Below are 27,454 nucleotides of genomic sequence, written 5' to 3'. Positions count from 1 at the left end.
TCCTATCTAGGTAAGAGTGTGGAGCTCTAAAGATGCCCAGACTATCTAGTTTCTTTTCTGGAGGAGAAGAGTGAGGTTTCAGGAAAAAGACTGGTACGGTGACTGATTCAGATGGAATACTGAGACTGCTTAGTAATGTACTTTGAGTGTGGTCTTAACACCACTTTGTCCCTGTAATGTGACTAGTACAGCAGTCCAGCCTGGATCTCGCTGACTCTGTGCTGACATGATGGCAACTTAGAAGGCTTGCTTGATGGTAAGGTGATATAATAAACAAACAATCTGCCAGAGGTTCAAAACGGGGCTATGAGCCACAGGAGGACACCACTGAGGTCCCAGGTTGGAGTTGGGCCACTAACCTGGGGGCAGGTCTGAAGAAGGCCCTGCAGGTATCTCAACACTAAAACATATGCAAAAATGGAATATGATTGAACAAGAATATGATGCACTGGGCAAGGTACCAATGGAGTCAGCTGCCATGCAGTCTGTTCCTTGTCACTCATCTTCAGTGCCGGATGAGTTTTGGAGGATTTATCCCCCCCTTCTCGATGCCTTTCTGCATCTCTCTATGTGAGAGGACATTGTGCTCTTTCTCTTGACCCTGTGTTCTGGGCATCCTCTTTCTGTGCCCTGTTTTGACATCTGGGACATCACCTTCAATCCTGATGGTCTTGATGGGTCCAGTGCCATGGTCGGTACTAATTATTTACTCAATGTACACTTCTCCACTAAGGTCTTGGGCATCATCTGCCAGCTCAGTGGAGCACTGGATACTGCAGGTTTGACCATTAGAGTATCTTGGAGCCCAGGTCTTTTGCGGCTGACACCACTCTCATAAATCATTCTAAGAGATGGAGTTTCAGTATTGCATCTCTCGATTTTCAAATCTGGGTTCAGAACGAGAGGCAAACTGAGCACCTGCTTGGGATGTGGGATTCATCCAGGTAAAACAGGCACCTGCTGTGCCTGTCTTTAAGAAGAATTTGTCTGTTTACAGAATAGACAAGGGTTAAAGCCCGTGGGTTTTCAATCCGTCATCTCAAGGTCCTTCTTGAAGTACAGGGGAGTGGGGTACCAGGGTGAGGAAGGGAAGGAGGAGGGGGCTGGATGATCCAGATGAGGATTTTTCAGTCCATGTGGACTGAAATTAAAGGCTGTTCTGAAGGTTTTCAGAAATCTAAAATGAGAACAGCTTGCACACTAGCACTCCAGTGAGTTGGACATCACTAGGTGCCGTTTCGCTGCTACAGGCAAAAGGAAAATGACTGGGGGCCAAAGCCACTCGCACAGGAATATAAGGAAGTAGAGGGTGTACATGTGGCCTGTTGTATTAATTTTGATGGAATTACTGGGCCCAAAGAGTCAAAGGCATTAACATGATGCTGTCACTGTCCAACGCCTTTAAATAAGTTTTGAGTTTGGTATACAGAGACCTCAGTCTGCTTAATACAAAGACAAACACGGTTTTAAAAAATATTTTATTAAAAATACAAAAGAGAAGGAAAAACTGGAAGGAGGAGTTAACTGAGATGGGCTGAAGTTCTTGTTGTTAAAGTCTGGTTCTAATTCCTAACTAAAACAGCAAGAGGAGAAAGAAAAAAAACAACAAAGAAGAAAATACAGTTTCTGTCTCCGGTATTGATTCTCACTTTCAGTCTCACTGCAGGAATGACACAGGCATGGCTCATGATCTTACTAACCAACCTGATATGTTGCAAATTAGTACCAGCATTAGGCTGTTTAGGGCACTGCTTTTAACTGCCTCATTGGTCACAGACTAATAGCAGTGTTCCAAATACACAGTCTTGGATGACTCTTATTAGATGGAAGAGAAAAAGAGAGGCATAGGGGAGAGAAGAAATAATGTGGGGAAAGGAAGACCACAAAGGGAGATGAGGAGGAGAACGACAAAGTCTCACATCCCAGGTGGTGGCTGGGATTAGCCAGAGCTGGAGGAGATGGCAATATCATCTGGGTCCCTCTCTCTGGCCCAGTCTGGTCAGCACATCTCTCAGGATCAGATCAATGTAGGCCAAATAGGATCATGTTGGATTGCAGGGTCCCAGATAGGTGGGGGTAGCAGCCATGATCGTAAGCTCACACCTTTCTTTTTCTCTTGTGTCTCAATCTTAGGTGTTGGCAGCCAGCTTCTTGATTCTCACTCCCATCAAATCTTTTTGTTTAAGGACCCCAAAAGGGGAATGATGGGCGAAACAGCCCATCTCCTCATTATTATGTTCACTAATTCAGCCTAATTTTTGACACACCAATTTTGATCCATTGATTTTTTGTTCCATGCTTTTCTTAATTACCAGGCATGATCTTAACACAACCCTTGTGTTATATCAGTAGGCCTTTTTGTCTCTTTCCCTTTTGCACCTTTTCTCATCAACATTCGTTGTTATAGGTTATTGTGACATTTTATGAAATTTAACTCAATTTTCACAGTTGAGTTCACAAATAAGGTAAATTTGTTGGCCCAGCCAACAAGCCATTGATGGACACTGCTAGCCAAAAGAATCCAGTCTCCCACTCATGAGGCATATGCACTCCGTCAGTGAGATCCACACTGACGTGTACTCAAAGAACCACCAAGTTTTCACATTCTATAACTGTTGCTTTCTTCACAAATTCTCTCTGGTAGACTAATAAGAAGCACCCAAGAAATGAAAATACATTAATAAATCCCAGTTAAACCCAAGTCTTACCATATTATGGACTGACCTCTTTCTAGTTAGTGCTACACTAACAGCAGCCAAAGAGGCAACATATGATCAAATGACTAGTCTGAGAATAAGACCAGAATTTTCAGAAGGGACTATGTAAGTTTAGGCTTCCAAATAAATTGCCTGATTTTAAAAAGTGCTGAGCATCTAACTACTTCCACTTACTTTAACAGGTGCTGTTAAATGCTCAGTACTTTTGAAAATTAAGCCACACATTTAGGTGCCTAAATATTGATCTAGGAGCAGAATTTACGCACTTACTTTTTAAAAGCTTGTGCTAAAATTGAAGGCACAGAAAAAAATTTAATACAGTAAATAATAGACTCCACTTGACCAGATACTATTGAATTTTATTTTAGCTGACCCAGTGGATTCATCTCCAGAAGCAATAGAAAAGAAAACAGGTTTCTCCTATTTCTTTTCAATAAAAATAAAAAATAAGAGGCATTTTCACATTTATATGATGAAAAATAGCTCCACTGTGAGAAAAATGAAGAACAGAGAAGATAAGGTGATGTGAAGCTGATATTCGGGGATAAGGATAATAATAAAAGGAAAGTGAGTCACATATAACACACTGAGTCTCCCTGTCACAGTATCAGTCTGAAGAAATATTGACTATGACCTTTCAGCTGTGGCCAAGAAGCGCTCGGTATAATTCAAGAAACGTGGGTGCAACAGTAGCTTTTTTATTCACCTGATCTTGGATTGACTGTGTGCCAAGCTGGTCCCCTTGGAACAACTTAAAGCATTCTCTGGACTGCTCTAACTTCTGCTGGTGTCTAACAACCCACAAGGAGCCATTGCAGCAACAATGTCCATACCTCCACTCCAGCAATAGCAGAGGAGCCTTTATGACAGCTCTATGCTACCAGAAGATCTCCCTATACTCTGTTGATTCTTGCACAGCTAATTGAACTGGCTTCAGGGCCACCTTCTGAACTGGTATAGTACAAGCAGAACTGAGGGAGCTCAGGATTGAGGTCACTGTATTTAAAAGAAACAAGAGTCATTAAGTCATTAAGTAACAAGTGGCCTATGGGTTGTCCCATGAAGTTCAAGCCCCATGGACAATGGAGACTTGATTAAAGTGAACACTTTCTAAGGGCTTTAAGGAAATGAGCCAGAAAATAAATGAGGAGATATTAACTATTCATGGCAACATGAAAAGCTAAACCTGTACACTCAATAAATTCTGAAAGGAGATTTATAAATCAAAAGTTAAAATAAATATTTAGAGATAAGAAGTAAAGAGTGGTTCCTTGCAGAGGAAGAGCGAATATCTAAGACCCTGAAGATAAAGGCTACAGTGCACTAGGATATTAATAGCCGTTCTGAGAATCACATTAACAAGCACAAACAGAGCTATCAATAGGAGTCTTTTCTGGCAAACTTTCATCAAGAATTAATGGCATCACATTAAAATAATAAATATGCTAGCCTGAGGGAAGAAGAAAATGTTGTCTCCATTCTCAAAAGGATGAGGGACATTACCTATACTCTTTATAAGCAAAAGAGCTTGATAAGAGGAAATCCATTTCTTAAAAAGGACTGTCTGTATTTAGGGATGAGGAAGCCCCTTCTGATAAGCAACAAGGATTCTCAAACACTCGAAAGACCACATATCCAAAATGGGCTTCCCAGCTTCATGTAAAAGGTATTTTATTTTATCAGGAACATGGTCAAAAAGGATTAGAGAAACAGTACTTTTCTCAGGATATTGACTAAACAAAACTACTGTTTATAGAAGGACTGTGCCACCTTTGGTATGAAAGTCTTCTTCCCCATGTTTGTTTTCTCCATTGTTGATACATTTAAAGACCTATTTTGAAAGGTCCCCACAAATCAGACCTTTGAGAAGATAGAAAAGTGGTATGTTACAACAGGCAAAAAGGGCCAACACAAGACAACAAAAGAAAGGCATGATTTAGTTTTCAGGAAACCACTTACTATTCCAAAAAGAATTATGATAAGAGGACTCTGAAGTTGCAAGGTCAAACATCTAAATGTCAGGAAATGATAGGCAAGTGTCAGGAAATTGCAAATTAAGATTGCGTGTGTTAAAGTTAAGTTAACTGCACAATACAATATGATTCCTTTCCTTCTACAATCTGAAGCTGATGTAGCTCTGGGCAGGAAAACAGGCCTAGTTGCACAGAGCACCTTACAGGATTGACACCATACATCTCAAATGAGGGAAGCATTTCACTTAAAATATGTGCTTATATCCCAAATATTTCAGTGTTATACCCTAGCCAATGGATGTCAGACTAATAGAATCATATACAGGATGTATAATAACAAAGACTCAGAACTTGGTCAAACAAAAGCAAATTTTCACTAGAATACTGGTTCAAAGGCGTTTCTTCTCAAAGACATCTGTTTCCATGTCAAATTTCAATTTTCTACCCCAAACAATTTAGCATCAGAGTGATTTTAAAAAAAAAGGGTTAAATATTTTTTTAATAATTCTCCTCCTACCAAAAATGGATGTCATTTTTGCTTAAAGACTCCCCAAATCCTGGGAAATGAGCTCCTAATAGAGATCACATACATAAAGCTTGTTGTTTTGAATCAGTACCATTGTAAAGCCAATTCATACATTAGATAAAAAAGGATGCCTACTTACCTCTATAAATCCTGTTAGACAAATAAACCTTTCTAAATCTTTTCCTGTTTTCCTCTTTATGTTTAGTACTACTGTTGTATTTTTCCTAGTGTGATATATGTTCCCTTTTATGTTCTAAATAAAAAAAATTAGTCTTAATAATTAGCAATATGTTTAATGAATGGCCTTGGAAATCTCATACATATCTGTATTCTCCTGTTATCTTGTTTAACTAAGGGCTACATTTTGCCCTTACCGACCATGCAATCCCAGAAACTTCAACAGGATTGCACTGGTATAACCGAGAGCAGAATTTAGCTCTAAATATACAGCTATATCCTAGTTCTAGTCTTTTTTTTTTTTTTTTTTTGCACGGTGCACAGATCCATGCCCAAAATATGAAAACACATGTTTGCATTCATGTTATACAGCAAAAGATAAGTACGTTTAGCCCATAGCTTGTTATATTAATCTGACTGTCTAAATCAGATAGAAACAATGTAACCACAGTCTAAATACAAGTGAGACACATGGACTGAATCTTGCAGTGTTCTACAGTTTATTTATTTGCCTACTTGGTGGATTATTGTTGAAAAGCACCAATACTAATCATTTTGGTGGATTATCACTAAGGTCTACATGTTTCCCGTGATACATGTGTATTCCCAGTGATGTTAGTGGAATTATGCACATACACATTTAGGGAAAATAGGGAAATTACATCAAAGTGAACTTCCAATAAGACATCAAAATGGTTTTCAAGCACATTACAAAGCAAATTTTTTTCAGGCCAAATAAAAGTCTCAATCTGATTGGTCTGATATGAGGTAAGGTGACAAACCTTTTGGACTTTGTAATGAAGAAACTTTTTTTATTAAACACCAATCTTGTAGGGTTCAATTCTGCCACTACCTCTCTCATGGAGTTGTAACTAATTCCATGACTAGCTCCAATAACTCAGTGGGACTAATTACACTTTGAGCCTGCAATTGTCAGAATATGGGGGGACTATTGTGCCCATGCAGAACACCATGGACTTCAGTCCTGAAGTTGCCAACATACAGGTGGACAGTGAAGTCCTGATTCAGCAGCACTGCTCATGGAATAAGTTACTACTCCATGGGCAACCTGGTGGCAGCATCCAACCTTACATGACTAGTTTTTAATGAAAAATGTATTCAGTATAAAGTCTAAAAGGTGTGTCACCTGGCATATGACCAACTGGATTCAAACAGCTATTTTTCCTAAACAAAAGTGTTTGAATACTGCTTTCACAAGTCTATTTTGCAAGTTCACTTAGATGTAATATCAGGGGTCTGTTTTCCCTAAATGTGTATAATTGTGCATTCCCTAACATCAATGGGAACACACCAGATAAGTAAATGTGGAAGAATCAGGCTTGTAATAGTAAAAAAATCAAAAGATTACACTTATATATTTCTTATATTTTAGAATACAATTATATCAGCAAAGCTGCAGGGTTTTGGCTTATAATTTATGCATTTAATCAGTGCAGGGTGAAGGTAAGATTAGATTAAACGAGAAGCAAATAGTTGCTCATAGAGACAATCACTCTAATTACTCAACCAAAATCAGATAACGCAGTTAAAACATTTTTGTGGAACATAAATTTTAATTTAAAACTTTAATTTACATGAGAAGATTTGTTGCTTCTAAGGCATATATATCCCTTTCATTTAAAAGTTAGAGATGACAAAAGCCCGTATTTTTTTAATGAAAGTTTGATTTTATATATTTTAAAAGTGACAATATTTAAGCTAAGAAGAAAAAAGCAGGAGCAAGTCATCCCTGGGGCAGCTCCACTGCTGGCAGTGGAAATACACCAGGGGTAAATGCAGTACAACAGGGACATCTTCTAATCCAGTGGTTCTCAAACTACTGTTCGGGACCCCAACGTGGCTCATGACCCAATTTTAATAGGGTTGCCAGGGCGAGCATTAGACTTGCTGGGCGCCAGGGCTAAAGGTGAAACCCAACTCCACCCCCACTCGGGACAGCAGAGTTCGGGATGCGGCCCCCTCTCCCTCCACCTGGTGTGGTGGGGCTCAGGCGCGACCCCCATCCTGAGGTCATGTAGTAACTTTGTTGTCAGAAGGAGGTCATGGTGCAATGAAGTTTGAGAACCCCTGTTCTAATCAAAAAGTGAAAAATGGTTACCCAAAATATTAATAGTATTTTTACAGTAGGGTATAATACTAGAATGTTGTATTACTCGATAAACCACTAATAATTCTAGACATTAAATTATGCTTGCATACTGACAAGATTATTTGCAACAATCGCCTTCAATAATCTGTACGACTCTCTGTAAACAGAAACAAGAAGAAAATCAAGAAAAAATAAAGCATATTTCACAATAAAGCAAATTTCTGAATTACTATGACAAACACCACAAACATGATATTGCTAGTGAAATATCTTTGAGACTCATATTTTAAAAGCAATGAACTTCCCAAGAACAATTACTTTGAATAATTGTTTTCAGAAGGAGGCTGGCTAGTCATCATCTTGGATGGTTTAGGCACAACAAATCCTGCAGCTTGGCAAGGGGTTAGACTAGTTGACCCTTCCAGTTCCTTCTAACTCTGTGATTCTATGAATTTCAGCATCAAGTACCTTCCCCATCTTCCCACATAATGTTGGCCTGCGATCATAAGAGAAACACAGTTCCCTCAACTCCAGTTTAATTGGTAAATATCCTTTTAAGCTCACTTCATGTGCAAGTTGTTTTAGTATTATTAAACTTAGTCTAGAAATAATTGTTTCTGCTGTTTTATTAATATAAATTAAATTCCGTGATGTCCCTTTCAGGGAGCATAGAACCCACAGGTCTCACGAGATCTTACAATGCAGAACATTTGCAGACTAGCCTCTGTGTTAACAAGTACTTTTACCTTCAAGTTTGAACCCACTATTTATTAAGGAAGAAGTACTATTAGACATAAAAGTATCAAAGTGCCTTAGGACCCTACGTCACATTTTCAAAAGTGATTTAGGCTCTTAGGAACCTAAGTCTCATTGAAAGTCAATGGATGATTTAGTCACGTATATACATTTGTAAATTTGACCAGAGATGTCTAACTACTAGTATTCTTGATCCACAGTGAAGGTGCAAAATTACACCCACAAAACCAGAAGCTGGGATGAAACCTGGTTGGCAAAATCCTGCACACAGTGACCAAGGTGGCTATACTGAACTTACTCCATTGAGAAACAATTCACAGTGGATACTGTGAAAGCCTTAAATCTTTCACTTTTCAAATTTTTATTCAGTAATGCTCAAATAAGCATTTAAAATCTAAACCAAAGCTTTTAAAGCATCAAAGGCAGCCAGGAAAATTCAATCCTCAATGGAGTGAGTACTAAAATGGCACCTCAAGCAAGTCCCTGCAGCTACTTTTGAAGACTTTTAAAGCTTCTCCCTACCTTATATATTTTGGTAGAATGAAATTCTGACAATGAGGTTCCTCAGCAATTCTATTGAGTATTGTGTATCACGTGAAGTTAGGTCTGTTGTATCATTATGAAGGTTTTGTTTCCTTTTGTTTTTTTACTATTATACTTGAATTGTGTCACTTTCAAATTCAATAAAGTTGATATGATATACACACACAATACAGAATTTTAAATGTGAAACAGGACACGTGAATAGAAGCTTGAACAATTCCTGTGGGTGCACATTTTTCCACTAAGGTGCAGGAAAACCCATAATTCAATAAAAAGAATGAGCCCTGGAGATTAAGTCAATATGTTGTAATAGCTATTTTTCCCCTGGGGCTAAGGGAGAAAGGGGGATACTTTATATCCTTACCAGAACTACGTGGATCTGCAGAGATTCTCCCTGCTTTATGCAAAGCCCCATGTCAAGGCTAAAGAGGACTGACTGGGACTCCCTTTGTAACTCATCGGTGCCAAAAAGGAGTTTCCCTTAATAAGCCCAGCAAGTTGCAGTTGAGACCAGCAAGGCACTCCAGCTGCAAACACAATGCTCTGCTTCCACACTACTTCCAGGTGATCTCATAAGGAAGGGACTAGGACCAAGTCTACACTAGACTCGCTTCAGCAGTACAGGTATACTACACTAGCAGTGTGCTCCTAGTATGGACGCCACATCTATCTGCAAACAAACTACACTCATAAAAGCCAGGTCGGGCTCTAGGCACCACTGTTCCAAGCATGTGCTTGGGGGGCACGTCTCAAGGGGTGGCATTCCGGCCCTTTGGGCATGGCTCTTTTCCAGGGGCAGCACTCCATTTTTTTGTTTTGCTGTGGGTGGCACTCGGGCTTTTTTTTATTTATTTATTTTTGCTTGGGGTGGCAAAAAACCTGGAGCTGGCCCTGGTAAAAGCGTAGTTTTGCCATACAACTGCATCTACACTAGAGGCTTTTGCTGGCATAGATATGTTGGTCAGGGATCATACCTCTGCACACCCCGTCCGACATAGCTATGTAGGCAGAAGTCTGTAGTGTAGACATAGCATGTAATCAAACTTAAATCTATTTCATGGCAATCCATAACACTAAGCCACCTCAATATTCACTCCTAATTAAAGTAATGCTCCTATTTTATTCAGCACAGGAAGCTGACAGAGCACATTGTAAGCAGCTCTTCTCAGCATTTATTGACTGCCAAGATGTATTTTTCAGAAAGTTTTAAATATTACTGAGCTGCTAAAAAATATCAAAGCTAGTAAGGAATCCCAATATAAGAGGCTGTAAACCATCTTCTATCCTACTTTAAAAGTGATTTTAAAATTAAATGAATTATACAGTTATTTAAAAGCAGAATTTCACAACTCATACTAATACTGGAAACCTGTGGTAAATACTGAATTTTGCAAATCAGCAACTAAGCCAAGAAACAACATTTTAAAAAAGTGAGAATAATGCATCACAACATATACTTTGTTCATTTATCAGCAAGTAAACTTAATTATTATGATAATACCTCAGAATAAGTACGTAAATGTTCTGTACTATAATTGTTTTTAAAGTAAAGATATTTTAGTAATACAGGACTTCACTGCAGCCTCCCACTATTAAATCTTGGTTGGAAAGTGAGGAGTCATGTTAATCATTATCAACTGTGTGCATTAGTGAGGTGCAGACTGTAAAATGTGAAATGATTGGGGCTTCTCATGACATGAGTTTTCAGATTACTGTGATGAATAAAATGGTACAGTTGCCCTTAAAGGATAGGTCTCAAAGATTATCAACAAAGTAAAACTGATGTAACAGATTAAGACACTGAATATGTAATCCTGGGCAAGTCACTTATTCTGATCTCAGTTATACTGGTCTAAATCACAGAATCACAGAAATGTAGGACTGGAAGGGACTTCTTTAGGTCATTTAATCCGGTCCCTGGCACTGAAGATGGACTAAGTATTATCTAGACCATAACTGAGAGGTGTTTGTCTAACCTGTTCTTAAAAACCTCCAACCTCCCTAGCTAATTTGTTCCAGTGTTTAAACTACCGTTACAGTTTGGAAGTTTTTTTTTATAACTGGAGATATACCAATCTCCTAGAACTGGAAGGGACCTTGAAAGGTCATTGACTAGCAGGACCAAGTACTGATTTTTGCCCCCGATCCCTAAGTGGCCCCCTCAAGGATTGAACTCACAACCCTAATCTAAATCTCCTTTGCTGCAATTTATGTTCATTACTTCTTGCCCTTTCCTCAGTGGTTAAGGAAAACAATTTATCAACCTTCTCTTAATAATGAATTTGTATGGACTTAAAGACTGTTATGCCCCCACTCAGTCTTCTCTTCTCCAGACTAAAAAAAAACCATTTTTTTCAATCCTTCCTTGTAGGTCATATTTTCTAACCTATTAATAAATTTTGTTGCTCACCTCTGGACTCCACAATACTCCAGATGAAGCCTTATTAGTGCAGAATAGAGTGGAAGAATAACTTCTCATGTCTTACTTACTACTCTCCTGCTAGGACATCCAAGAATGATGTTCACTTTTTTCTTACAGCAGTATTACATTGTTGACTCATATTACTCATGAGAGAATTCTATGCCTCAAAAATAAAAAAAATCTGCGCACAATATTTTAAAATTCGGCAAAATTCTGAACATTGTATTTGTCAATAAATAAACATGGAAAGTCCAGCATGGCAGTGGGGAGTGCAGACCACGGCTGCATGGAGGTGGGATATCACCCTGCAGCCCCCACCTCCCTGGGACAGGGACTCAGCAGAGAGGCTGCACCAGACCCTGACACAGTGCAAGAGCTGGGCCTGCCCCAGAAACACCCCAGAGCCCTGCCCCTCTGCACCAGGCACATCAGGTGTTGGTGGGCAGACTAAGCCCGACAGGATCCAAGTGTGAAGGGGCTTAGTGTGCGGGGGATCCAGGTATGTGGTGAGAGGGTTCTGTGGGGGCAATCTGGGTGTGAGTGGCTCGGTGCGGGGTCCAGGCATGGGGGGATTTGGATGCACAGGGGCTTGTTGGGGGTTCTGAGTGCAGAGGCAATGGGACTCTGCAGAGGGGTCCAGATGAAGGTGGTTGGGACTCAGTGGGGAGCAGCAGTGTGAGGGGGGTCAGCTGCGGATCCAGACGCAGGGGGAGAGGGGCTTAGTGGGGTGGAGGGGGAAGTTGGTGGGGCCTTAGTGGAGTGGGAGTCCAGGTGCAGGGGCTCGTTGGGCTGGTCCAGGTGGAGGGGTGTGTGTGACTCATTGGGTGGGGATCCGAGTGCAGGGGGAAGTCTGGGTGCAGGGATGGGGGTCTGCATGCAAGGAGGAGGGGCTCGGTGGGGTAGGGATACAGGGGGTGAGTCTCAGTGGGGTTTGGATGCATGGGAATTGGGCAGATGGGGGAGCAGCTCCCCATACAGTGACCCCCTCCTCTGCAGCTGAGGAGTAATGAGGGCAGGAAGCTGGAGGGCGGGGGAGGAGTGGGAGATGCAAAGCTTCCTGCAGCCAGGGGAGGTTTCTAAGGGCAAATGATGCATCCATGTTACTGGGCATGGGTGGCAAGTTTGTAGAAATTTTGGTGGTGCCCAGAACCCCCCCGACTCTGCCCCCCCAAGCCTAAGGCTCTGGGAGGGGTTTAGGGGGGAGGTCTGGGGTGCAGGTCCTGGGCTGGGGATTAGGGTGCAGGAGGGGTGCAGGGTGCAGGCTTTGGGATGGAGTTTGGGTGCTGGGTGCAGGCTCCGGGCTGGGGCAGGGGGTGGGTGTGCAGGAGGGGGTGAGGGGTGCAGGCTTTGGATGGAGTTTGGGTGCAGGCTCTGTGCTGGGGGTGGGGCTGTAGGAAGGAGTTAGGGGTGCAGGCTCTGGGAGGGAGTTTGGGGGTGGGAAGGGATGTGTGGGAAAGGGGAGGTGATGCGTACTCTGGGAGGGGGTGCATGCTCTGGGAGGGGGTTTGGGGATAGGAGGGAGTGCAGGGGTGTGGGCTGTGGGGCTGAGGATGAGGGGTTCCAGATGTGAGGGGGCTCAGGACTGGGGCAGAGGATTAGAATGCAAAGGGATGATGGCTGGGGCTGAGGATGAGGGGTTCAAGACGCGGGGAGGGCTCAGGGCTGTGGAAGAGGGTTGAGGTATGGAGTGAGGGCTGTGGGGCTGAGGATGAGGGATTCATGAAGTAAGGGGGCTCAGGGCTGGGGCAGAGGATAAGGGTGCAGCGGGATGAGGGTTGGGGCTGAGGATGAGAGATTCATAATGTGGGGGGGCTCAGGGCTGAGGCAGAGGATTAGGGTGTGGGGAGATGAGGAGTTTGGGGTGTTGGAGAGGCTCAGGGCTAGGGCCGAAGGGCAGGGTAAGGGCAGCCTGCCCTGCCAGTAGGGGATGGCAGACACTAGGACCCTGGGGGAGCAGACAGCAGTTCTGCTGGGAGCCACTCTACTCCGGCAGCAGAAGCAGGCAGGGGAGAGGTGCTGCACTGCTTTCTGTCAGGCAAGGACGCGGCGGGGCAGTGGGGGAGACCCGCAGGGGCCGGGCCCGATCCAGGCAAGCCTGGGGGAGAGACTCAGGTCCAAATACTGCTGGAGCAGGGCCCCCAGCCCTGAATATTCCTGGTGCTCGAGCACCACAAACATATATAACCTGCCACCTATGCTACTGGGGAAAGATGTGTGACTACTTTTGTAGTTTCCACTTGCTTCCCTGTCATTTTCTGAGGGGAAGCAGAGAAACCTGCAGGGGACATGAATTCTGCATGTGCACAGTGGCACAGAATTTCCCCAGGAGCATCATATTTAGTTTGTAATCCACTGCAACCCCCAGATCCTTTTCTGAAATAATGCTTCCTCAGGAATAATCATTGTAACTCTTCATTTACACCAGAGTCTGAGATTAGAATCTAGCCCTTAATTTTCTACTGCTTGTAAAATTAACTTTACATTATAGACACAATTATTCATTTTAGACATCATTTGTGTTTAATTTATTCATCACTAACATTATCTATACATCTATACACAAAGATTTTTTTCATTTCATACCTGTAAGCCATGTATTCTCTCATTTTACTTCATGTTAACATTACTACAAACGCAGCACTAGTTTGCACAACTTTGCCAGCCAAGTTTGGTGTTGTCTGCACTGCTGGGGAAAAATGGTGTTTTAAACTTGAGTTAAAATCCTAGTGAAGACATGGTAGTTGTCACTTTCACATGAGTTAGCAGTTTGAGTTAAAACCTGGGCTTCCCCGTAGGCTTAAATTAACCTGCTAACTCGTGTGGAAACTACAACTGCCTTGTCTTCACTAGGATTTTAACTCGAGTTAAGAACATACCTTTTTCTTCAGTGTAGACAACACCAAAGTAAGAGGTGGGACTTGTCACCTGGATACAGCAAAGGTGAGGTGGATGGAGGAGCAGAAGGTGTAACCCAACCTATGAGGACCTATTAGCTATTCTCCTGGGAGAGGGTGGTGCACTATGTGGGCGAGCTACTGCCACACACAGGATTCACTGGCACTCTGTGGCCTGAATGGGGAACATTTCTTCAACACACCCATAATTCCTATGCCCCAACCTGTGTACCAGACTTGTTCCATGGCATAGAATTTGGCCCTGAGCAATGATTTACACTGGTTTGCAAGTCAATGTACTGATTAATTGTAGTTCGCATCCAAAACATTTGCATAAAATAAAGAATACACCTTCTTTACACCAACAGCAAAACTTCATTTTTCCTGAATGGTTAAACATCTCTGTCAATCTAACTGTAACATGAAAGATGCAGTTTAAAAAAAATGTACCTCAGTTTAATGTTTTGCATAAAGAGCTTTCTTTTAGAACACTCATCAATTCAAACTGAATTAACCCTTGCAACTCATATCATGCCGGCCACCAAAAAGCCATCAGATACAGTAGTAGCAACTTTCTCTCATTAACAATTTAGGCCACCAGTTCAAATCCATCCAACAGAGGAAAAGCTACATAACCTATTACAAATTCACTGAGTCATCTAGTTCCCCTTGGATAAATATGTTCCTTTAAAATTATTAATATTCAGATCCACAGTGTTCTTTCAAACCATTCTAGATAATATTTTCCAGTTCACATTTCATACTATGCAAACAACAGACACTAAAATATGCTGGAAAAACAGAATGACCTCAAAGGATTTAGGTTCTCTGTATTGGCCTAACACTTTCATCTCAACCAGTACACAGTGACATTGGGACTGACAGAAGCCTCAGTAGAAAGACTGAGGTCTTTGTTTACTTTACCTACTGTATGTCCCTGTTCCAGCGAACAACCTCGAAATGAGCTGAACACAGAATATACAAAAATAGAAAGTATACTTGATTCTCTTCCGTCCTGCACCTTGTGTAATCCATTTACATCAAATCAGAATGGCAGCATTTTACTTTGTACAGATGTAAATGGCTGTACAAGATGCAGAGAAATGTATAATTAGACCCCTGTATTCTGGAAAGTATTCTATGTCTACATGCTTGCAAACCAAACATTAAAAACTCCAGATATTCCCTAAACAGAATGATAGAGTGAAGTAAAAAGACATATATAACACATGCAACAGATAATCAGATGGTGTCCATACAGTAGGGTGACAAGATAGCAAGTATGAAAAATCGGGACGGGGTGGATGGTAATAGGCACCTATATAAGAAAAAGCCCTGAATATTGGGACTGTCCTATAAAATTGGGATCTGGTCACCCTACCATACAGCCATATTGTTCTAAGAAACTAACAGACTTAGGAAAGAGAACAGAAAGACCCTTACTTAGGAAAGTGAAAAGAAAGACAAAGCAAATGAAATGTCAGATGTCTCCACCTACTGGTAGAACACAGAATAACCTTCATGTCAATCAATACCAAACAGTAGGTGAGAGAAAGCAGTTCTGGTAATACTTGCACCTGTAAAACAACAGAAAAATGCAGTAAAAAAGTAATACCAAACCAGCTTTATGGGTTCGCTTTTTAATTACTAGCTAAAAGTGGCAAGGTTCAGAGAAGACTTCAGTAGTTTATAAAAACAATGTAGCCAATGGTTGTTTTTAAAAACATCCAGGAGAAACAGCTTATGCATTGAAGCATAAATAAAACAAGAACACTTTGTGATAACAATAAAATAAAATTGATTAATAATTCAGCTACAAGCACCACAGTGAAAATTGATTCACTTGCAAACACTACAATGAATTTTAACCAAGTCTAACATGTTAAAAGAAAGAGTTTCAAGATTAAATAGAAGGCGAAACAATGCATAACAATATATAGTACAAAAACCTCAAAAACTGACATTGGGAAAGCTTTTTCTTTTACTCCAATATAATTATTTTATCCATTCTTTTCAGTTGCAACAGTGAAGTATTATATGTGGTATATCATTGGGACAATGATGGCACAATTACGTCTGATATGTTCCTAAATATTAGGAAAAATCAGTCGGTGAATTATATGCTCAGGAACATGAAAAGTAAATCTATGGTTGATTCTGGTCTCTTCAGCCAGAATTAAATGTGGGTTTGTAGGTCACACAAAACACAGAAGGCAATGTATGCTGGCAGCACAATGGGCCAACCCACTGTACCTTGTGGACTGACAGAAAAAAATCCAGCTGTAAGGAGTTTTGGAGAATGTATCTCCCACTCAAATGGGTCAGATCCTCAGTCCTGGTTAAGTCCTCTTCACACCATTCCAAGAGCACAGAGAGGACCTAAAGCTGCCTTAATCAGACAGCTGAGGAGTGCCTAGCACAGCAAGTCCTTGATTGACACTGGCTACACTACTTTATATCACCCATTTCCAACCTCTTTTCCATATGCAGCATTCTGGAGTATGTTGGAGCACAGCAAGAGGGCCCAGCGACCCTTCCAGCCTGTGTTTCTAATGTTTGCTGGGGTAACCTTTGCTTAGCAGCTTTGGCTTGCCTTGTCCCACATCTCACCTGCACCAGCCTGAGCACAGTGCAGCTGAGATCCAACTCTAAATATCCTTCTCCTGTGACTGGTCCTCTTCCCTACACTGATGCCCTGGTGTCACTCCCCTGAGATGTCCCTGGCATGAGGGGATAGAAACAGGGTATAATACCTGTCATACAAACTGTAGCCCAACATACTGTATAGAGATCATGTATAATAAGGAGGAAAGGAAATGAAGAGGAACAGGCAAATGAGGAGAGATCTTTCCAGATTTGAAAAAAGGATCAGATGGAAAATTAATGAGATAGAGAAACCCCCAAAGGTCACGAGACTGTCTGAAGTGATCGAGTGGAGAGAGGAAAACAGTAGTATTATGAGCAAAGAGGGAAGGGAGAGGACTAATGGAAAATCCAGCTCAGCGAGATAGGTGAGAGCAAGTCTACGGAAAGAATTAAAAACCATGTATGACTTGAACTAGATCCTAAAAGGAATGGGGAGGTACTGGAGAGGACTGAAGACAGTGATGTAGCCACACTTCTTTGCACATGTTACATGGCAGGTAACAGTATTCTGCGCATTCTAGAGTCTACAGATCTGGATTTTCAGAAGCTAATAAGAAAGCAGCTGCAACAGTCAAAGAGAGAGGCAATAAGAACATGAACAAAGATTTACCAGTGATGGAAATCAAAAAAGTGTTGACATGCACATTTAGATACATGTAGGGATAGATTTTGATCCAAATTACACTGGTGTAAACCAAGAATAACCCCAGTAAAGTCATTTAAGTTAGCCTAGAATATGATCAGTATAAGATGGAAGAAGAGAGCATAGCATAAACATGTCAAGTTCATGTGCAAAGGAGGCAAGCCTGAGGTCCGGATCAAGAAGGAAGGGAGAGGAGATGAAGATGTGTTTGAAGATGCTTCTCTTGCCCAAGAAAAGTACTTCTGCCTTTCCGCTATTTAAATTAAAAATGTTGAAAAGATATCACAAGTTTAAATGATCAAGAAAGGCAGAGAGGCTGAATAGGGAGGAGGTGATAACAGATATGTAGTTACATATAATCAAAGTAAAGAGATAAATTTAAAGGTAGAGATTAGATGCCCAAGCAGTAGGAGACAGATAGAAAAGAGGAGAGTGGCACATCTGTCTTTCATTTAAAAGATTAAAAAAACAAAAAAACATCTAGTGATCATCCAAGATCCCTTTTATGGGGTGGTTTGAGATTCTTGGTCTCCAAATGCAGAAGGCAGTAGATGCCCTCTCCCAAAAATGATTAATTGTGAAACCATGTCTCATGAAATCTTACTCAGTAGGAACACATATACAAGGACTGAAAATTGGCTGAGAGACAGTAAACAAAGGATAAGGATAAACGGCAAAGTGTCAAATGGGGTCAGATGTCTAGTGGGGTACCACGGAGCTTGTAGCTAGTTCCAGTCTTAATTAACATCTTACTTAATAATCTGGAAGAGAGGGAACATTAGTGAGATAAATAGATAATATTAAATTAGGAGGAGTTGCAAATACTTGAGGAGTTTAGAAACGTGGGCAGAAAATAACAAAACATATTCCATTAGGGAAGAAGCAGAATAATACATCTGGGAAAAAATAATCTGAAATAAACATACTCAGTGGAAGGGAGAAATATGGAAAGCAGTATTCATAATTAACAAGTCCTAAATATAAATAGTGAATAGAAATTAGACAGAAGTTTGCATACTAACTAAGAAAAAAAACAATGCAGTTCTGAGCTGCGAACCCATAGATATATTACAGAGTAGGGAAGTGACACACCCTCTCTGTGGATGTGTCTACACTGCAGCTGGGACAGACCCTCCTGTCACGCTGTCTGGAGTGGCTCACAACTGCAAGTGCCTGTCTCAGGGCAGACAGTCAAAAACAGGGCAGATACCCCAGACTGGTGGTATGGTCTATATTTCACCAACCCAGGAACAAACGTGAACTCCTGGATCACTATGCCAGTCTTAATATGGTGTCACAGACAGTGCCTTGGGCACTCCAGTCTATCTTGCCACCCAGGCAAGCTGGACTTTGCAGTAAGTGGTAACTTACACCAAAAATCACAAAATATTCATGTTGCTTCCAGTCCCAAGAGACCAGTCACTTACTCCAGATCAATTGGTACCTTAGATCTTACACCACAGACAACTCCTGTAGCCAATCCTGAAATAAATTGTCTAAAGATTTATAAACTAGGAAAAAGAAATGAGAGTCATTTACAGGTTAAAGCAAATAAACATATACACACAAATGAACTACCATCTATGATTCCTAAAGAGGACAGAAATGTAGTAAGCTGTCCATTCAAAATGTCTTCAGGGTAGACCCAGGTTGAATCTAGGGATCTCTGCTTTAGTTTAGTGTCTCAGGCCCTGTGAGAGTTCAAACAGCAAACAGACGATAATTTTTCCTTGTGAGGCATTTTTACATCTTCTTCCCTAATACATCAAGCTAACAGAAACCGTTCCCAAGGAGATCCCTTCTTCGTGGAAGTGGGATGGGCAGGAATGCACTTAAAGTCTTTTATCCTTGACCTCGCACAATGGCTCATCTGCATTTAGTGGACAGAATTTAACATCTTATCACAGATCATCATCTGCATTACACAAGGCTTTTTCCCTATTTGATGAGTTACGTAGTCACAGGTTTACAATGCAAATGCTAGGTATTACAGTATAACACGGGGTATAGCTGAGTGAGAACAATACATACAGTATTCCACAAGCAGTTTATAAAAAACTAAACTCATTCTAATCAACTTACCATCTAGTATTTATGTTAGTAATGCTCACACAGGTAAGCAACACTGGTTTCTAGCTATGCATTCATAAATGTTCAGTGAGGCCTGGGCATGAGCTGGCATCTAGTCGCTAGCGTCACATCTCCCAGCTTGGGTAGGGAGACTCACACTAGCTCTGTTCAAGATACCATGCCAAAAACAGTGGTGTGGATGTTGCAGCATGGACAAACTGCCCAAGCACAAGCCACCTGAGCAGAGTTAGCATGTCTGTCTACCTGGGCTGGAGGCACACTCCTAGGTGCAGTGCAGCCATACCCCATGTGGCTTGCTGTGTTTATACATGGAATATTTCATTCAGTTCAGGCACCTCTTTAAAGACAAACTGGAAGCAGTTCAGAGAAGAGTAAAAGAAATGAGCAGGGGAGTGAAGGGATTAATTTATGAGGAAAGATTAAAAGAGCTAAATATGTATAGTTTGGCTACAAGACAGCTAATATAGTTGATAACCAATTACAGGCAGTCCTCACATTTACAATGTTTGAGTTATGATGAACGGCACTTACAACACTTCTACGTAGACACCTTGATTCAACTTATGACTACAGGTTTCAAGTTTACGATGCTCAGTTCCACAATGGATTAGATTGCGGTTCCGAGTTCCGACATTCTGACTTATGATGCAATTGTAAGGAATCAATTGTGTTGTAAGTCTGAGGACTGCCTGTACACATATCTGAAGTGTGTAAACAGGAATGAGGGAGACGAACAAGGAGGGAGAGGAGAGGAATATTATGGTAAAATGATGAAATTGAATAAATAAGGGAACATTTTGCATGACTATTGAGAAAAAAAGTCCTTACGCTGAGGTCTTGTCTACAAATCCTTGGCAAAAGGCATTAGAGGTGTGCAATTGCAAAAGCATTCTAATGTGTTATGCTCTAGCTGACCCAGGCATAGTTCTGTTTTTCATAGGTTTTCTTCCACACTTTTTAAAAAAAAAGAATGCCCGCTCTTTTAGCTTTATACAACTTTCATACCAAAAAAAAAAAGACATTTTAAAGGATTCAAAGTTATGTTTATCTGTAAGACACTGCCCGACAACCCCCTCATTCATGTCAATGGGGGCACATTTCGCCCTGAGCACCAAAAGCTTTACAAGAAGGTGCATTAAGATAAATCATAAATAATATGTATACACACAAATGCACTGGTTAAATATAGGTATCAATTTAGATGCCTAAATATGTTCTTGCACTCTCAACTACACAGCTCAATGTCCCCAGGCTCATCTACTTGTTTTTGCATTCACATTAAAGCATGAATTTTTGGTTTTTAAGTGCCACCTGTTGGAAATACTAAAGTATGTTCAAGTGCAATTCTGTGCCCAATTAGGCACACAAATGCAGACTTTACACGGCCAATGCAGGTGCATCTTTTTTAAATTTAGATCTGTACTGCATGAAGCAATGATCCAATCTCATATTGGGGCTTAATATGCATGGGGATTAGCTTGTAAAACCAAATCTACAGAAGTGAAAGTTGTTTTCCAGTGATGACAGTTTAAACTGGAAATTCTTTGATTAAAAAAATAAAAAAGAAAGAAAGAAAGAAAGAAAAATTAATTCTTTGGATCTGCTAGTTTGCCCCAGACTCTTCCATAAAAATTGAGCACTGCTTAATTACAATATGATAAATCAATTAGAAGACTGCAGCAATTAACACAGCAGACTTTATGAGCCTAGCTTGGGGCAGGCAAAAATTAAAGATTACGTAATTTGTTTATTTCCAATATAGGGAATCACATGTAAGGGTATTTTGCCAAACAACAGCAATCTATTCCTTCAGATTAAGGGGAAATTGTACCCGCAGAGTTAATTTTGTCACAGTATGCTGCTCCATCTATCAACATACAATGAAAGCTTTATTTAATCTGTGATCCATTCACATATATTTACAACTAAGTTTCCCTAACCAGTGATTTAGGTATAAATGTAGCAACGGATGCACACATTCTATCTTGAATTTAAAATACGTAAACAAAAATAATTTCTTATGTTGCTAAAAAAGTAACTGAAAGCTCTATTCAAATGCCTTCTCAGTTTCTTTAACAACATTTTAAAAATCAAGACTTTACAAATCCTCAACTATGAGACAATCAAGTCTGGTTAAATCAAAAGTACTGAAACATTCAACAACAGCATGCTTTTAACAGAATACTAAAGAAAATCAGAATGATTATTTCCATAATCAATTGATACCTACAGTAATAATGCTGCAAAATATATATCCATGTAGAGAAAAAAAGTTAAATTAATCCAAGCAGTATAACTTCTTAGCATAATAACCCAAATGTTCAGTGAAGTCACTAAATAAGCCAAATTCAGTTCTGTTCTTTCACCACTTACACTGAAAAATACTATCAAATTATGTTAAAGTTATTTATGCTTTTTTATGTCAAAGTGAAGAGACAAGAATAATTCAGATAACTGAACACAAGACTAAATTTTGCTTTGCAAGATAATACTCTCAGGTAATTTTTCTAAACACAAGTTTCTCTGTTGTTTTAGTATCATGTCTCTCTTGGAAGTTAGACATAACTGTATATAATTAATATTAACCTCACTTATAATTGCTAGTCTGCAGTATTTGTACATCAGTATATAAACTGTTCCTTTCTGGCTCCTCATTACAACCTTATAATTGTTTGGGCTACTTCAACTCAGCTAATTCTTAAAATTGTTTCTGCACTGTAAAACAAAACTTCATTTGTTTAACAGTCCAGCTATGCCATTTAGCACATCTATCTACATTGTATACCAATTTTGTTCCTCAGCTTGCACATCTGTTTATTTCAATTCTATTGAGCATTAGGCTTAGAACTCTGTGTACAAAACAAAGGTTTTAATATTAATACACAAAATGCATAGCATCAGTCATGCATTCTACCAGATGTACCAGGACAATTCAGTGCAGATGCTTGGCAATTTTTGAATCACGGCCCAGAATCTTTAGGGTTGTATCTGTCTATGGTGCTGAAATATGGAAACCCCTCCTTCCTTCCCAATTTCGCGTTACCACTCCAAACTCCATTTTCAGAAACAGATCGCTAGTTCCTTCTATACGTTATTATTCCAAAACAAAAACAAAAAGGAATTGGCAACAAGTTTCTGCATTAGACAACGAAAGCTAGCAAACGCCTATGTATATGTTCAGTACAAGAACTACCCTACGATACAAAACGCTACAAAGGAGTTTGAGCCTCAGCGTCGATCATGGCTAACGAAAATCATTACAATCAATATCCAGTACCTAGACCCCGAATCTTGCTGCAGATCTACCCCTAGCTCTTTAATGTCTCTCTTGGAATAAAACCCACAACGTACATTAATGTATGGGGGCAAGACTGGGAAGCAGAGGAGCCGGCAGCCCCATAGGCAAAAGCACTGCACCGTAAGGAAGATTTCAAAGAGGGGTGGGTTCCCCCCAATAAGGTGTAACCCTCTCCTTTTCTTTTGTTCTCCAAAGGCAGGAGGGTGTGTGCGCGTGTGTATGGGGGGTGCTTACACCTACAAATACATGGGGGGTACCAACGGACCATACGCCAAGGAGATTAATTTGTATTAGCATCCATGGGGCAGCGGGCAGCAGCATTTTGCGTCTGTGAGGATTAGCCCTATGGAGCCCAGACTTACCGTCCCTATCGCAGAGCTGAATCGCCTCCAGGCTGAGATTCTTGATCACATCCTCGCAGGGGCTGGTGGGGCTGCTCATGCCGCTGCGATCCAGGCGCGGAACCTCCATTGTCCCCTTCGCCTTCTCGTTCCTTGGGTTCTGCGGGCGGCCGCACGGTGGGCAGCGGCTCTGGCTCCCGGCGGGCTGGCGCGGTGGGTGCTTTGCTGCGCGCTGTAGAGGGTAGAGGCAGGGCAGGAGCGAGCGGATTTGTCACTGCGGCGGAGCGGGGAGGGGGCAGCAGAGAGACGCGCACTTATCACACCCCAGGCTCTGCATTTAAAGGGGCCGCCGCCCGGGACTGCTGAGTCAAAGCCACAGCAGGACAAACACCTCGCTGTGCAGCGGGTGGCGGCCGAAGGCCTCCCTCTCCCGCCTATGCAATGGCTCCGGCGGCGCCGCATTTCCAGCTGCGCCGGGCCCAAGCCCCCCGCCCCATTCCCCGGGCGCCGGGGCCCTGCAGCCTGTCCCTAACCCCCAGGCCCAGCGCAGCGAGCAGCTGCTTCAGGCCGGGCTTGCCCCGGAGCGCCGGGCGGGGAGGCTGCAGCCTCTGTCCCCGCGGGGAGGGCGAGACCCGAGTCCCGGCGGCGGCCACTCCGGGCGCCATCTCCTGCGGGGTTCACGGACCGGCCCTGGCCGTGCCCAGCTCCCCAGGACCTGGCTCCCGGGCGAGGAAATCCACTCCCCCATCCTCATCCCTCCCCCCACCCCACCCCAGCGCACCCCCCTTCCACTCACCCCAACCCCTCACTCCTTCCCTCCTCACACCGATAGGCCCCCGCCTCGCCTTCAAGCAGGCACGGCCACCCCAAGCATTCCCCACTACACACCATGTGACCGCCCCTCCCTCACGTGACCAAGGCACTGCCACGCGTGGGTGTAATGTCCCAGCCTGACCGGGAAGCAAGGCAGAAATCCTAGGAAGGGCCGGGCCAGGCCAGACAGCAAACCAGCCTCCCTGGGTCATTGGAGTGCTACCCAGCCCAGCCCCCTAGCCCAGCCAGGGCACTTGACCTACTCCTGGTACAGCTCACCCCAGCTGCCTCTGCTCCCAGGATCCCTGCCAAGCCCCTACCCTTGCAATCTTCCAGGCCTTTTGCTCCTACTCTGGGCTCTGCATCTTGCACATGACTCTGTGTGCTGAGGGAAGTACCTCTGGCCCCCCACAGCCTTCTAGGAGTACAGGAAGGGACAGGAACAAAATAACCTCTCAAAATGATATGATCAAACCCCATGAGAATCATGGTTGGGGTAGGAGTTAAATACCCATACAGCGCTGTTCAGAATTTTTCATTACTTGGATTCACTTTTATCTCCAGTTCCACCAAAAGTCTTAAAACTGCAGCTCATGTGTACAATAGAGACAGCCCTCAGGTCCCTTTCATGTGATGCTGCAGAGGTTACTAGGGATTAAAAGGACAGCTGCTGTGTTTGGGTATGTTGTCGCCACAAGCTTCATCTCCAACTCTAAGGTGAGGGTGGGTGCAATTTCCTCCATTTTAAGTCAGTTAAGTGCAGTCCATGTAGCTGCTAGCCTCACTAGACAAGTTTAGGTAGCCCTACATGGACATGGGAAACTTCATTCTGGTTTTGGTTTGTATTTTTGGCCTCTTCCTCACAGTGTGGTTTCTTATTTCAAGGTTACTCGCACACATTTATTTGTATTTATTTTCAATTGCTGAACAAACATGTTACTAACACCACCCCAAAATTACACATAATTACAGTGAACTACAGAAGCACTATACCAATGGTGGGCCACTGGGAGCTGTGGACAGCTGTGCAAACGTAAACGAACAGTCTGGTGTCCCGCCAGCGACTTACCCTGATGGGCCACGAGTGGCCTGTGGGCCGCAGGTTGCCCACCACTGCACTATACACATTCAAGCCTGGTCTACATTACATGGGTTGGTCGAGGCAAGGCTGCTTACCTCAACCTAGCTGTGGATGCAGTTACACTTAAATTTCACAACTGCCCTGCTACACTGACTTAATAACACCACCTCTCCGAGTGCCGTAGCATCACGGTCAATGTAGTTAGGCTGATGCAACAGCAGTGTAGACACTGTGTTACTTACATTGATGGTTACTGGCCTCCAGGAACTGTTCCACAATGCCCAACAGTGACCATTCTGGTCACTGCTGTGAATTCTGCTACCCACGAGCCCAGTGGCCGCCCCTCATCTTTAAAGTCCCACAATTTTTTTAAATTCCCTGTTCTGGTTGCCTAGCTTGGCAAGCACATCTAGCAGCTCCCCACTTTTGTGTGCAACTGCCCAGCTGACCATGGCAGCTGCACACTGCAGACGCGCTCCTGTCTGGAGTACAAAGAAGATGTTTGATCTTCCAAGTCTGTGGGGAGAAGAGGCTGTGCAGGCACAGCTCTGATCCAGCCCTAGCAACATTGATATCTCTGAGCCGATTGCTTGCAGAAGAAGGGCTACAAGAAAGACCAGCAGCAGTGCCATGTGAAAACCAAGGAGCTGTGGCAGGCATACCAGAAGGCAAGAGAGGCCAACAATCTATCTGGTGCAGAGCTGCAGACCAGCTGCTTTTACAAAGAGCTGTGTGCCATCCTCAGCAGAGACCCCACCACTATCCACAGGAGCCCTGTGGATGCTTCAGAGGAGCCTGAATCACAGCCTTCGCCATGAACAGCGAGAAGGAAGAGGTGGACAAGTAAGAAGAGGAGAAGTATGGGGCACAGGTGATGGGGGGGGGAAAGAGGGGATCCAGCCACGCAGTGAGCCAGGATATGTTTCTGACTACAGCGCAGTCCAGTCAGTCCTGACACTTGAGCGTGGACGAGTCTGATGCAGGGGAAGGAACCTCTGGTAAGTATGCCATTTGTTTTGAAATTACAGGGATGGAACAGGATACATCTGTTGATTTACTTTGTTTTTGTTTTTTTACTTGTGCTAGAAGAGGCAGTGAAACAACCAAGAGAGACAGAGTTACTATCTACTTTCCTTTCTCCTTAGAAGTTAGGCAGAGGGAGCTAAGCAGAGCAGTTTTTGTATTTGCATTGGGATGTCCTGTGAATCCTCCATAGAGATCTCAATGAAACTTTCATGGCAGTACTCTGCAATCCTCTGCCGAAGGTTGCTGGGGAGGGCTGTCTTATTTCTTCCATTGTGGTAGGAGATTTTCCCATCATTCAGTGATTACTTCAGCAAGCACCATTACAGTGCACAGGCTAGCAGCATACGGGCCCAGGCAGCATCAGGACACCATCAGCAGCTGTGGTTTTTTGGCCTCTCTTACCCTCAGGAGTGAGATATCAGCTGAAATCACCACCACCTGTGGAAAACTGTGCTTGTATTCAGCCCCATTGTCCTATAAACATATTTTTATGCCTGTGAGCTAACCCCTCACACCTCTCCCCAGAGCCATACTCACCATGGCTGGTGCTGTGACTAGCACCATGCTGTGTCAGTCCCAAGGAGAAGTCAGAATGTAGTGCTTACAACTTTCGGGGATCAAGGGGAGTGAGTTCAGTATCCTAAGTTTTGATTTCTGTTGTGACTACACTGACAATGGTACCTCTGCAGGCTGGGCTGTATCTGCAGCTGCTGCTACTGTAGCCTTGAGGGTTTCCCCCTCCACACCCGAAAGAAGGCCTGAACCAGATAAAGAGAAGAAAGAAAATAACTCAGGTTGACATGTTCTAGGAGATGCTGCAAGCCTGTGCTGCATCAGAGAATGAGACCAGGGCGTGGAGGCTGACCCTTGCAGACAGCAGGGAAATGGAAAGACTGGAGAGGAAAAAGGCCTGGGAATCCAAGCAAGAAAAGGAGAGGGAGCATCACCAGAATATAATGGGGCCCTTCAGGCAGCAAACAGAGATGCTGTGGTAGACCTGCAGGTCCAAGAATCCAATGCTCACCACTCTGCAACCCATAGACAACTCAGCATCAGGACGTCCCTACACCTCCCTCCTCAACATTCCACGTGACATCAGGGGCTGCTGCATTACCCCTACCACACCACCTCAGGGGGCATTAAAGACAAAAAGAGCTGACTTGTGAAAAAGACATGGTTGGTGTATGTGTACCTGAAATGGAAATGACTGTTCTTACCCCCTCATAAGTTGTGTTGCCTTAAGTTATTAAGTTTTATGAAGTTCTAAATGTGTTTTAGTTGCCTGGTTCATGTTACAGAATTAAATTATATTTTTTGGAACATAATTCATCTTTATTATTTCACAACATATATTGGCTGGTGCTGAACTGATCTGACACCCCCAAATTTCCTATTAC

General features: G+C 42.5%; 1 protein-coding gene across 2 annotated transcripts in view; it reads right to left on the bottom strand.

The window, feature by feature from the left end:
• Window positions 1-27,454, bottom strand: part of PHYHIPL (phytanoyl-CoA 2-hydroxylase interacting protein like) — a 91,481-nt gene that overhangs the window by 32,356 nt on the left and 31,671 nt on the right. Inside the window, exon 1 of one of the 2 annotated variants that reach the window (XM_050958613.1) lies at window positions 23,159-23,353. The exons of the other annotated variant lie outside the window; for it this stretch is intronic. Within the exon in view, the coding sequence (XP_050814570.1) occupies window positions 23,159-23,267 (109 nt within the window). The 5' untranslated portion in view covers window positions 23,268-23,353. Of the gene's footprint in view, window positions 1-23,158; window positions 23,354-27,454 lie in introns of those variants that run through there. 2 annotated transcript variants of the gene reach the window in all.

The sequence above is a fragment of the Gopherus flavomarginatus genome, chromosome 6 (genome assembly GCF_025201925.1).
Source record: "Gopherus flavomarginatus isolate rGopFla2 chromosome 6, rGopFla2.mat.asm, whole genome shotgun sequence".
NCBI lineage: Eukaryota > Metazoa > Chordata > Testudines > Testudinidae > Gopherus > Gopherus flavomarginatus.
The sequence above is the reverse complement of the archived record's forward strand: the minus strand, read 5'-3'. Positions and strand labels throughout refer to the sequence as shown.